Here is a 14,041-nt window from a genome sequence, read left to right on the forward strand (position 1 = left end):
TGTTTAATGGCAGATAAAAAAATATACGTTCCGCTTAGTTCTTAGTCCGCTATAACATATTACAAAAGAAATCAAATCGAAGAGGTCGATCTGGGATACCTTCCTTGGCAGCTTGAACGTGTTTTGCTATTAGAGATAGAGTCGTCGGTTCAGAACTGTTTGCTTACGAGCCCTCCGACAGTCGCGTCCATTGACCGTTTTACTCCGCAAGTATGTACTGCGTTCACGTAAAAAAGCTCATGCTGACCCTTTCCCGCGATATCATCACAGCTATGTACGGTTTCAGTTGTACCCTCTCCTATATGTACGGTAAATTATGTCAGACGACGGCCTCGGCACCTCCGTAAGTTTCGAATACTCCCTCGTAAGTATGTACATCGCCAGTTTCGATATCTCTTCGGTCTCCCCATTCTTCAGCGGGAACCCGAAGTCCTCGTGTAATTAGAGGGCCTGGAATACGGTGCTAGCATGAAATTCTCTCTTCTTTACGTGATTTATTTACTTATACACACGTGTACAATGTGCATTATACATTTATACTTACCATATCTACATCTCTGACACCACTGCATATACTGGCTACCCCTAATTATCGTACGTGAGGCATTCCACCCCAAACCGACCTACGTCTTACCCTCACCAACGGCGATTTTATTTATTCTCACAAGTATGCTGTAGAATCTACAAGAATATTATCTTTCACCAAGATTTCTTGAACCACGGGTTTGACTTTCACTATTCCCAATAATGCAAAAACCCAATTTTCAAATAAATAACCCTAGTCGATTGGCTTTAAAATTTTCTTACGATCAATTTGTTGGAGAACGAAAATTTTCACACCAACATTGAAGTAAGCAAACTTTTGGTTTTGAAGCTACACGCGAAACAAGTAATCAAAGAGTGAGAAAGACCGAATTGAATATAAATTATTCTTTTTCAAATTTATATTCAATTTGATTTTTCTTACTTCTCAATTACTCGTTTTGCCTGCAGATTCTCAACCAACGGCTCACCCGCTTCCATTTTCGGCGCAAAATTTTTGTTTTGCAACAAAGAATTCATGAGCAAAATTCGAAGCCAATCGATTGCGGCTATTTATTCTCAATTTAGTTTTCACGTTTTTGGGAGCAGTAAAATTCACCAAACCCACGATCCAAAAAATCTTCTCGATCCAAAGAATTTTTTTTTTTGTACACTTTACACCATATTTAAAACTAAAAAAAATCGTCGATGGTGAGGGTGATACGTAGGTCGGGTCGGAGTGGAATGCCTCATACACGAAGTAACATCTATTCATATATATTCACAACACACACACGCAATGAATTTTTTATTCTTCCAACGCACATTCTATACACGTATATACTATATGTACAAACACACACTTATCGTATCTTAGCAAAGCCAAGTGAGGTCGATTCCGATCGCTCTAATATCATAATAGCAGGTCAGAAATAACGAGGTTGGCGTCTCTGACGTCTAACATTCACCGATTGGACAACGCACGCGGCATCGGCTTGACGCGCCGCTGTCATTGGTCGGAGACTGTCGATTCCAACCTCGTTTCTGACTTGCTGAAACTCAAAGTAGGGAGGGTCAAAATCGACCTTACTTGAGCGTACATGTATTTACACTCATTATTCTTATATAATATTCATACTTGCAGATTTGGTGGGCAACTTTCTAAGCGTTTATATTATACATATTACAGTAGCCTACCTATACGTATATTTTATATATTCTTGGCGTGTATTAAAAACATTTCCGAAGTAACCCCTGGTATGTAACGTATCTACCTGCAGATCAAAGCTCAGGCTGCAGAGAAGCCTCCGCAAGGACCTTGGACGGGGGAGTTTTCTGATGAGAAATTTTCATTTCCCTTTTATTCGTGTCGGATTTCACCTGTTAGATCGCATAAATTCTCTGTATAATAGAAGCTCTCTGCAGCCGGCCGTAACCCGCGGGATGATGTACAATCTTTACTTTCTTCTTCACTATTCTTGGCTTTCTCTACGCATGCCATAGCTGTCGCACACATAGAAAATACTTATATAGTACACCCGTAGGTATGCCTGTATGCGATATTATATCATATTATTATACTGTATATGTGATGTCGATTCTTATGCATTGCCGGCTCGTTGACGTCTTAGCGTATGGATATACATACCTACGTAATACGCACGTCAGCTGGTAGGCGGAAAAATCGGTAGGAGAAAGACGTAAGCATAATCACCACGTCTTTGAACCTTCTTAAGCGATAAGCACACCATGATAGTAGGTATCTACATAAATATACGTGGTCTACTGGGATAACGGGGAAGCGCCTCTCGCTCCTGCACTTTTCTCTAATGGTATCTATGTACGAAAAAAAAAAAAAAATTACCACGTGGAACTCCACGGAATTGTTCCAATGAATATCAACTATCGATGGGAGAAACGATGTGTCTGCTGCGTCTATTATTCACCGTTTCCGAGACGATCGTGTATGCCTACCTATGCGTTCATGTAAACAGACAGACGTTGTATCGGTATACTTATTATTTAATGGTCGCACTTCTCAGAGACATCAAATATACCACACTCTTCACTACTGTTAATAAACTTGATAATAATACTATACCTGTTCGATTATTGCTTTATAAATTCAATTGAAGACTATGTAAGCCATTGTGTCCTCCGTGCTCGAAGGAATTCCGTAAGAATTGCCTAATTTTTCGGTACTAAAAAATTAATGAACCTCAAACAGATGCGTCGAGAACAACCCTAACTCAATTTCCTGTGACGTTCTTAACACGAAATCAGTACAATTTTTTTCACGGAAACAATTGCGCGGTTTTTAAATCTTCTTCATACATTTTATTCGACATTCACTCAAAGTGAGAAGAATTTATAAACATAACTAAACAAATGCTTAAGAATTATATGCGCAGTAGCGGCAAAAGTGATGAATTTAAAATTGGGAATTTACATTTTATTCCATGTTCGACGTCAGGGTATATAAAATATACTGACAATAAACGGACACGATCAATTTTCCCTTCATACTAATTAATTTTTTATTTATTTTTTTTTGTCACGCTTGGACTTTCGGCATATACGTATAAGTCAGTTTTCACTTTCAGTAAGGCTCGAAATCGAGGCGATCAGTCTATGACTGGACTTTATGACCGTCTTGTGAATATATGAACTGACTATAAATACCGGGTATGGTCTTCAATTGGGTTTCACCAACGTTTGTAACATAATTTTCTGACGCTAATTCTCTAATGTTATTTTTCAGTACAATTCCGTAGTATACAGGGGAGAGCCGGGAAAAATGGACCCCCTTAACCTTTTGACTGCCGAAAAGTCTAAATATAATCTGTTCCTGTGATCGGAACTTTACATGTGTTGGATATAAGATACAGACACAACCTTTTGAGACCTTCTAAGGGCAATAAAGCTCTCAAAATCCCGGCAGTCTAAATGTTAAGAGGGAGAAACAATGTTAGACAAATTTCGGCAATACCACTTTTTTGACTTCTGTATAAAAATACATTTCCAGCGTTACCGACACTTTGAAATCCCATTTGATTGTCCAGAGGGTCCATTTTGCCCGCCTCTTCCCTATATTATTCCTTGCCCTGTAGTCGCACACTCACATTACATCTCTCTACCTATTCTGTGTATCTAATACCAATATCGGCACCTTTCCTTCTTGTTTCTTCACTTCTCTCTACAACTATATGTACCAAAGAGAAGAGTATTTCGTTTTCTCCGCTACAAACAAGTCATACACGTATACACCATACCCACCAAGAGTTACGTTGTTCGTAGGTACACGGTATTACCTACAGGTATATCAGTTGCTCTCCCATCTTTTCGACGGTCATGCAATATATTACAGAGTTATTTATATCCGTGATCGGGAGATCGTAAATATTTATTGTTCACCACGTCGCGTTTATCGTCCTTTACATACATACGTCGTCGATATCTTTTCTCAGAGTGTTCTCGATAGAATTTTTTTTTTTCTTCGAACTTATGTAACGCAGCCGTCGATCGCTTCTCTTTTCATAGCCCGGTTGTAAATTTATTATACATTCTCGGTACAGCAGTGTAAAATGACCACCAAATTTCGACTTTGTCACAGATGCGTTTACCTCTCCTTCAATCTACAATCGATCAAGCGTAATATTTGGGTCGTATGACGTAGTCAAAGTTCCGAAATTTCTGGCTCACATTCTGAAGCAACACTTTCGCGCGGTTCATAGATAAATATCGAAGAATAATTAATCTTTTCTAATCGCGGATATAAGCTGTAGTATCAACTTCGTCGCTACATACAATGCAACACAAACACATAGAGATGTCACTCGAGAAACATTGAACACATTGAGAGAATATAAGAGAAAATAAGAGAAAATAAGAAAAGGAGGAAAGTTGCGCGCGTTCGCCCCCACGTATTAGCTGTGAATTTGATGACTATGATTGGGGAAAAAATCCCAGCGTGAAATGGATGGAAGAAAAAATGATTCTCGATTTGGCAATACTTCGACGATGAAAATCGCTCCATGCCGCTCGTTTTCACCGCACGAATGTCGTCGTGTAGTCGACAAAGGTGGTTCGACGCTGTTATCACAGCTGTAATGTAAAAGGTATTAGGCCACTTGCATACATACTAGATTAGCAATTTTGCAGCATTGCGCGTGGGCGATCGCGACTTGGATGGAATGACTTCGGTGAGGGAAGTAAAAAGTTGGGAAAACAGTAAATTGGAAGGAGTGTTGTTGTGGGACTGTTGGCAGGTGTTACAATAAGACAATTATCTTCCCGGACCCGAAGTACCCCGTTTGGTGTAATTCGGCAAACGATGATGTCTCCGTAGTGTTCTGCTGCAACGACGCGGACTTCTGCAACTTCAATGTCAAGCCGTCTTTTCCCTCTGAACCAAATACTTCTTCGACACACGTCACTAGAACCCCTTCCGATGGAGGTATCTACGAACTCCGATCAATTTTCTTTCTTTTTCACCGCGACCCGATCACCGGGCGCAACAACACATATTATTATAATACCTGTTATTTATACAACGACACTGTCGCTGCGGGGGTTGTCTCCTCATCTGTCTCCCCCCCCCCTCCTCTGTATATGATTGTACCTTCTATTTCTACCTCTACTTTATGCTCTCGTTGTTTCAATATCAGTTATCTCTTTCAACGTCCGTAGCCTCACCCCCCCCCCCCCCCCCCTCACACATTTCTCGTATCTTTGTAATAGAGATTTTTTGAATTTTTCACTACTTTCAAGTATTCCTCCTTTTCCTCCCTTTATCGCGTGTCATCCTAGATCGACAATCGTGCAGTATTGCAGCGGTCATTCCTAGTCGGTTGGTTATTTTTTGGGCACAAAATGAAACCGCGTACGAAATTTCCCCAGTTCCGTTGTCGGTTCATTTGAATAACACTCGATCTTTTGTATACCAAGGCCTCGAGTCTTGGGGTATTTTGACGGTAATACGAAGTAACAAGTACAGTATCAATTTCCAACTGTTTCACCATTGGTCGCGTTTTAATATATACGCCGGGTTTACCTACTTATCCCATAATTGATTTGGCTATAGCGAAAAGCTATCACCTCATCTTGCCGTTCTTCGCGTCGTGTCATTCTCATTTTCTGGCAAGTTCCACGAAGTTGTTACCTCTTTCAAGCGGTGACTCGGTCATGACTCTTCCACGACGCGATATATATCTGTATTATATTACAGCTGGGCGTCGTATCGGCAGTCGGCCGTGAACGATGCACGCTGCCAGCTATTGGCAGATGCAATTGACGGTCGAAATTTTTTTAACGGTGACCTCGATCGCTGCCTTTATTATCACAATCGGAAGCCAATATATGTCCTCACGTCAGAGTAAATACATGATATGCGAGTTTGGTTCAATCTGTCTTGGCGTGGGATAGGTTATATTATATACGAATCGCCGGGCCGCATGCAGGCAGCTCGCTTTTCGCTCGCAAATATTTAAAATACAAACAAGTTGTTCGGATGAAAGTCGATTTTTATACAATGCGACGAAGAAGAAGAAAAAGAAATAGTGAATAAAGTCAACGCTTGGATGCATGATTATACAGCAGATTTGGAAATTATATTTATAATTGGGAAACCCTGATGCGCAATGAGACAACTTTCGTGGCGCTGGTGTCACATCATATTATATAATTATATAATGAAAGGGAAGAACAAAAAAATTAATAAATAAATAATGAATGAAAATACCCACTTGGTAACCAATTGCAAAGCTTAAATTGTGTCGTTATGGGCCTCTGAATTTTATTCTCTCTTTCCCCCATACGTGTACCATACGTGTATGCACATGTATATGTATACACACTTCACTGTATATCCGTATCAATACTTTCCTATCTCTGTATTCGTTTCTGTGTCTTCTGAATCGTTGTAACAGCCGGTGTAATCCTAATTGGTCTTTCTCGGGCTTCTCATGCAGCCTTCCATACGTGCAGCGGGAGCAAAATTTTCAACCGAGGAGAAACTTACCGCCGATCTGTTATATATATATATATATACGTACACCTATACATACTTGGGTAGAAGCAGCACTCTGACAATGACGGGATATTCGCTGGTGTAATTAAACACCTTATAAATGACGGATCGAAGAATGACGCACTGCCTTGTTCTACACGATTAAAGGAAGGTATCTGCGTATCAATTTCTGCTTGTCGGCTTATATTTTTTCACAATTCTTTCGTTAAATTCAAATTCCGAACCAATATCACGTATTATTTCACAGTTCCGTTAACCGGATGACCGCGTTGAATTGTCTCTGAATAAAAAATAAGCAGTCGAAAAAACAAAGAGTGAAATTGTGACGACAAGCAGACGGACCCTAAGTACGCGCAACTCTGCACGTGTTAAATTAGCGTGATATATATCCACACAGTTCATCTTGGGTAGGCATCGATTTCTCGCTCACGATTTCTTTCGTTCGTTCTAGTTTTGCCACGACCTCGTACATCATTTCATCCTACGCGAGTGAGTTGTTAACTGTGCTGAATCACCGCAGCAACTGCTTTGATACGTTTTTTTTTCCTCCATTTGAAATACAAGCAATGAATATTTGAAATTGATACAGCAACGACTGGGATACAACTTCTTGCTTAACATTATTTGCGGGGGCGGTGTGATACGTGATAAGCAACAGCCACCGGACATCCTCGCATACTTCATACGTATGAAAATTTCGTCGTTCACTAGTTTTGATACCACACACGTGTTTAACGCTTAGTATATAAAACGTTGCAACAAACGGCAGACAACGCGTGTTTCACGTTCTCTGTCCGTAGCGATAAGATAACACACCGTTTCTATTGCAACTTTCGCCGCAACTTGTGTTTGAACGCTTACAACAAGCTCATGGAAGGCGTGAAAATTCGGCGTGATTATTTCCCATCTTATGACTCCATGTCTAGATAATTCTATGCCGAATACAATGACCTGAGTAACCCACTTTTCTTCCGTCGTATCCATATCGTTCAACGATTATCGAGAAATATCTGCCAGATTGTTTCTCGTGAAATTCGCGTTTCAATATTTTTCTCTGGGTGGTTTTTCCCCTCCGTTCGAGAATCTGATAGATTTTCCTTTTTTTGATAGAAACTGATAGGAACTTTGTGTGTTCGGAAATTCAGAGACACCCTTTTTCAATTCACATCTCAGACTCGAATTCCTTAAAATTTCAAGAGGGAGCAACTCTCTCTCTCTCTCTCTCTCTCTCTCTCTCTCTCTCTCTCTCTCTCTCTCTCTCTCTCTCTCTCTCTCTCTCTCTCTTGAAAGTTTCTCGCGTGCCGCGTTCCCATCTCGTTACGATCCGCAAGACGCTATCGGCGCTATTTCGCGATCTGTACGCGTCTAGGTTCAATCAGCGTTGCAGAATAAATTCAGGATTCCAGATTGTTTGTTACGGACCACGACGTCCAGGGTAAGATTGTGCAGGCCACAGAGCCAGTCACGTCTCGCTGCCTTCATCTCAATTGCTAATTACTTCGCGGTTGCGCATGCTCACGATGCGGTTGACCTGCGGAATGTATTTTTTTTCTTCACCCTTTTTGTTTCATTCGAAGAAACAAAGTCAAGCTAAAAATTCTGCCCAGCGTAGCCTCCCTCACCGAAAGTGATCAACGCTATAAAATCCGCCGCGCTTGTTTGTCCGATGCGACTTCGCTTATACCTTCGCTTGTACATATTGCGTGTAGATAAACGTTTCTTATCATACAAGAATTCAAGCGTATGTCCTTCCGAAATGAACGGATCACCTAGATAAAATTTCTCCCCTCCCTTCAGCCAACTTCCACAACGCACAGCCCACGCTAAAATTGACATTTACACGTGAATTACGTGAATATATTCTGTATGTTAAATTCGAACCCAATTTCAAGATTTATGAATTACTATTTGCGTAGTCACCGTTTTTAATAATTTAAATATAATAGGGATGAATCAGTGATTTTTAACACTCAGTTAACATTAGCATTAGCTTGTACAATATGTACAACGTTTATACGTGTATAGATTGTGAAGGAGAGTCCCGTGATTTTCCCGCAAACGAATATCGCCGTCCTGGCGTTTTTAAAATGATTTCAACGAGTCCCATGAATAGTTTCATTGCGAGCAAAGTGATACCAATAACTACAAATAAGCATTCACTTATATTTTCCGCTTCTTTTTTACGAATCCCGTTTATACATCGTTCCAACAAGGCAGTCGTCCACATTATCTGTGTATCACACGTATGGCCGTTATCATATGACATACGTATGTAAACAGTCACGCATATATCGGTAGGTGTACATATATACATATATAATTTCAAGCAAGGCATACACGTACCGGTACCTACCCGGACATGTATATAGAGGATCATTCCTGTAAACGGGATTGGTCGAAGGCGTCCGAGTACCAAGCTGTCAAACCTTATCAGGTCTCCATGTTCTTATATCCATACACGTAGCTTACCTACCTGACGTTCGACCGACAGTAAAAGATGCACGCGCGACATCAAAGAGAGAATACGTTCTCTGTGACACCCTCGTTTGTCTGCAGGTGTACCCGCTTGTCCGTCCATCCATGTCAATAACGTCACCTTGTATGTGGATACCCTTGTCTTATGTGATGGATTTCAGCAATGGGTCGTCACCGTGACGCTTCGTCAGCTGCTTTCGAATTACCGCACCGTCGCATAAGAGAGGATGAAAGAAATAAAAAATACATTTGTAGGAATGTCTTGTCAATCGGATCATCGTCGCGTAACATTTTCATCATCTGCATCTCAAGGGCTGTACAGTGCGCGTGCATACATGCATTCTTCTGTGGCAACGAATCAGTGGTCGGATCTCAACTTCCGTCCTATTTGATTTATGAACATTCATCGTTACTGAGAGCTTGACTGGCACCATGGATGTAGTTATCGGGTTAAGAAGGAGATAACTTTTGCATTGTAACTTGATCGTGTGACGAGTGTCCCTCACGATCACGCTCAAGTGCATTAACGTTTGTATTCATAATTTATCTTCGCTTCTTTACGCTGTGTACCAGGTGAATTCCAGTTCGATTCCCAGTAACTCTACACACCTTCTTCTGTACTCATCGCATTGTACCTATACTCTGTACTTTGTATTTGTCACTATATTACTCAAATTTTACACTCGGACAGATTGCATCCGCGAATTCTACCTTGAACTTTTGCTTTCAACTTTCGGCTACCATACACAATTTTTGGAAGTATGCTTTGGGCCTAATACATGCAAGCACATGTTTTAACTTAAGAATTTTATGTCTTAATACAGGCTCCGTTGCAAACAATGATCGAGAATACGACGGCATTATCTTGATCACTATCAACTTGTTTTACAATGTGTATATACAGACTACGACTATGCAATGCGATTTATTATACGTGACTTATACACCTACCTTCCTACCTACCTGCTGCTCTACGTATAGACATCACTCAGACATAACATACGTAGTGATTGACCAGACCGTAAAGAATCCTCGCCTATTGTGAGGGTGTAACGCGCACACGAATCGACAAGTGAAAGATAATACACCGGGAGGCGGGTCAAGTTGAGAAAGCTTATTACCATTCATGAAATTCTTCCAACCCTCGCACCCAGACCGCTTCATTTGGAATAACGCATTAACAACGTTTTGGATTTATTTTTCTCCTTTTGTGTGAATTTTAATTCTAACACATTAACAGCAACGTGTTCTTATTAACAGAAAGAAGGGAATTAAAAATTAAGAATGAAAGGTTGCAAACGTAAAGCAGAAAGAAACAAATAAAAATCAGAGCAGTCCCGGGGACAAGAGAATCACACAAGGTAAGCTATGAGCCAGGATTATATCGTAGGTACTGTGCACATTATTTTGGATTTAGACCAGCGAGACACGGGGATCAGCGTGCGACGAGAGGCATCCAATGAACGTTGAGTTTCGGCGTTGAAGATCAAACGATCCCGGACCATCGGGACGAAGTTGCCCGTCGCTATGTCGCTTTGGTCTAAATTCTACCCTACTTGTCATTTTTACGTTAGATCTGCGTTTCGTTATCTCAGATTTTTTTTTTTTTAACATAAATAGAAATCGTATACTAACGTTCGAAATTCGATTCCTGAGAATGGAAGGCAGAGCTTTAATTATTTTTTCTTGACTGAGCAAAAAGCGTGAACGTGTCACGTATTGTGAAGTGCAATGAGACTCGTCTCAACGCTCCTTATATAGCCATAATTTCTCCCACCTATGCGGTGATATATACTTGCGAGTGCGCGTGTTTTCTTCAACCCACCCACCACTGAAACACATTTATTCTGCAAAATACTGACCGATTAAACACAGCCCGTAGCCAGACCTACGAATACCTCGTGGTATTTCAACGTATACACGTTATACATACCTTGTCGTATCCTGCAAGTTCTCTGTGCCTACCTTCCTCAGTATACCTATTCACTTACATATACTTACCTACTGTACGTTCTCGCTCAAAGGGCATACCCTCTTGCCTCATATCGAGCCGCAAACAATTTAAACTACTGCATGTAACTCGGACTGAGTAGATTTGCTTGATTTGCTTAATTTGCACGGTTTCACATCGGACGTCACGACGACTCGCCGTAATGCATATCGCCACTTTCAGGTTAGGCGTGTCATACGTTAGGCTGTCATGGTGTTTACCTCAATAACTGCCAGCTGCTTTTAGTGTTGTCGGTGCATGTTTTTCATGTCTCCCTGTCGTAGTAGCTCGTTCTGTATCCCTGCAGTTAACAGTGCAAGATACTTGGGCTTGGAACCATTGACGAAGAGGATGTGCCCTGCAAGCTTCCGGGTGTCGAAATGTGTTGATTCCTCCGGCTGCGGGCACATCCGCTTCGATAATCCGCTTACGGACCTCGGTTTTGGACGTTAACGCTTTGCATCAGCTGATTGTGAGACTAAGCGCTTGCTTCGGTAATGCCCCTCCGTATAATAGTTTTTTCATTGCGTTCAAAGCTTCTCCACGTGAAAATGACGGACCATGGGCTGCTTGGAAGATGGCGTTGATGATTGCCGTCCCGATATGCATCATCTGCGCCCTTGTCATGACGGTATACCACATCCAGGTGACCAGGAAACGGCCTCCCCGGCACTTTACCGAGGATTCCCTGGGAGCCCCGGACCAGCCGATACTCAGCGCCGTCTCCATCAGGGACATGATCGAGATGACGACCAGTGGCAGTGGCTCCGGTAGGTCTAAATACCGAGTGGAACGTAATTCTAAGGTTATAAGGTTCCTTCGAGGTTGACAGATGTGTGTTCCTTTCGATGCGAGGTGACAAGCTCGTCGCCCACAGCCAACCGTATCCCTAAGAGTCCTAAGACTATCATATCGTATTATACCTTATGTATCCTGGATGTGTTACCACGCCAGAGAATTCATCGTTTTTCACGGTGTCTCCCTTTTCTTATCCCTCACTCAAGTAGGGCTGCCGCTTCTGGTTCAGCGAAGTATCGCGCGCCAGATCCAGCTTGTAGAAACGATCGGTAAAGGTCGGTTTGGTGAGGTCTGGCGCGGCCGATGGAGAGGCGAGAACGTCGCCGTAAAGATATTCAGCTCCCGTGAGGAACGCTCCTGGTTCAGAGAGGCTGAAATATACCAGACAGTCATGCTTAGGCACGACAATATCCTCGGCTTCATCGCAGCCGACAACAAAGGTAAACTACACCTGCAAATACAATGTATGATAACCATTATAGGTGGAGTACCAACAAGTTTGTCGCTATACAAATGGTATATTATCCCAGAGGTGTAAAGATAGATTGGGGAAGGTATAGGCTCTCGTACAAATGGAAGTGTCTCGCTTTTAGTTGGTAGGGTCATTTTTAAAGAGATTAATTACGTAGTATTTCAAATTACGTTTACCGACCTCTAGGCTGCCTAGCGATATTATCAGACTCCTAGGTATTTCTAATTCTGCTTGCTCTGTTATTGAACTTATTTTGTAAGGTTGTCGTACTTATGGATAATAAATTCAAGTTGAAATGTTTGATAGTAATCTAATAGTATTTGAAGTATCCTCATTTGGGGAGAAGTTAAATCTGTCGAAACATTATCATGTCGTAGGTAGCGATACCGTGAAAAGTACCAGGACATTAATTGATTTATTATACGTAACCTAGTTCTGCACATCGACGAAACATTCAGGAGATACGTATTTTTTCTCACCACTTACCTATATTGTAGGTTCTTTCCATCTTATCGTTAGAAGTTCATCGATGTACATACATATGCACATATGTTTCAAAACATTTGATAATTCGTGCATAAGTGTTGAAAAAATTCTCGTACGATTGTCAAATTTCATCAGCAAAGTGTAACTCGAACTGAAATGTAAACATGAAGCAACAGCAATAATACAAGATTCTCCTGCGTCAATTACGAATCAGCCAAGAAACATACTCTTGGTAGAGAAAGATTAACGAGTGCAGTGACCGCACCTTTTATCGAAGTTCTCAGAAACAAGCATACATTAATTCTAATTGATCATTCTCCATCGAATTTACTTGCAGAAATGTTGTACACACGGTTCTGGCGGTATTCTCATCCTTTCGATCAATTCCAGACAATGGTACGTGGACGCAGCTCTGGCTGATAACGGACTACCACGAGAAAGGTTCCCTCTTCGATTATCTGAACCGTTCGACGGTTGACACGAACGGGATGATTCGGATGGCACTATCGATCGCAACGGGGCTGGCCCACCTGCACATGGAGATCGTGGGCACGCAGGGGAAACCAGCGATCGCCCATCGAGACCTGAAGTCCAAGAATGTTCTCGTCAAGACGAACGGCACTTGCGCTATCGGCGACCTGGGACTCGCCGTTCGGCATGACGTGATCACCGACACTGTCGACATACAGCTCAACAACAGGGTCGGGACGAAGCGGTACATGGCACCGGAAGTAAGTTCGGATCCAATTGAGGAATTCAACAGCTTGTGCCGTTAATGGTACCGAATTCGCGATACGCACAGTGTGCATATATTCAAAGATACGCGATGCGTGGGTGCCGAATGGCGTGATGCGGACTTCGTACATATATGCTTCTTATTGTTATCGACTCGTTAGCCTGACAAAGGAACCTTTGGTCGGTTGTAGATCCTCGAGGAGACGATAAACATGAATCACTTCGACTCCTTCAAGAGGGCGGACGTTTATGCTCTGGGGCTGATACTATGGGAGATCGCTAGACGGTGTAACGTGGGTGGAATGCACGACGAGTACCAACTTCCGTTTTACGATTTGGTACCGTCCGATCCGACCATTGAGGAGATGCGGAAGGTTGTATGCGGTGAAAGGCAAAGGCCTTCTATTCCGACAAGGTGGCAATCGATCGAGGTATGTGCGATACGGTGTTGAAGTCAGCTTTGCATTGCATTTCAGTAATCAGTCTTTCATTACGATTCGGAAACTTTTTTCCCGCAAACCTGAGTAGACAATTC

The 14,041-nt window shown here is 41.9% G+C and overlaps 1 protein-coding gene across 4 annotated transcripts in view; it reads left to right on the forward strand.

Annotated features, from left to right (window-relative positions):
- LOC124176220 (TGF-beta receptor type-1) overlaps positions 1-14,041 on the forward strand; it is a 30,982-nt gene that overhangs the window by 12,197 nt on the left and 4,744 nt on the right. For 2 of the 4 annotated variants that reach the window (XM_046557180.1, XM_046557181.1), the window contains exons 4-7: positions 11,552-11,785; positions 12,020-12,253; positions 13,162-13,502; positions 13,698-13,937. In XM_046557180.1, coding sequence (XP_046413136.1) covers positions 11,552-11,785; positions 12,020-12,253; positions 13,162-13,502; positions 13,698-13,937 — 1,049 coding nt within the window. Of the gene's footprint in view, positions 1-4,790; positions 4,979-11,551; positions 11,786-12,019; positions 12,254-13,161; positions 13,503-13,697; positions 13,938-14,041 lie in introns of all 4 variants that reach the window. The other 2 variants (XM_046557179.1, XM_046557178.1) reach the window with 2 other exon arrangements.

The sequence above is a fragment of the Neodiprion fabricii genome, chromosome 2 (genome assembly GCF_021155785.1).
Source record: "Neodiprion fabricii isolate iyNeoFabr1 chromosome 2, iyNeoFabr1.1, whole genome shotgun sequence".
Classification (NCBI taxonomy): Eukaryota; Metazoa; Arthropoda; class Insecta; order Hymenoptera; family Diprionidae; genus Neodiprion; species Neodiprion fabricii.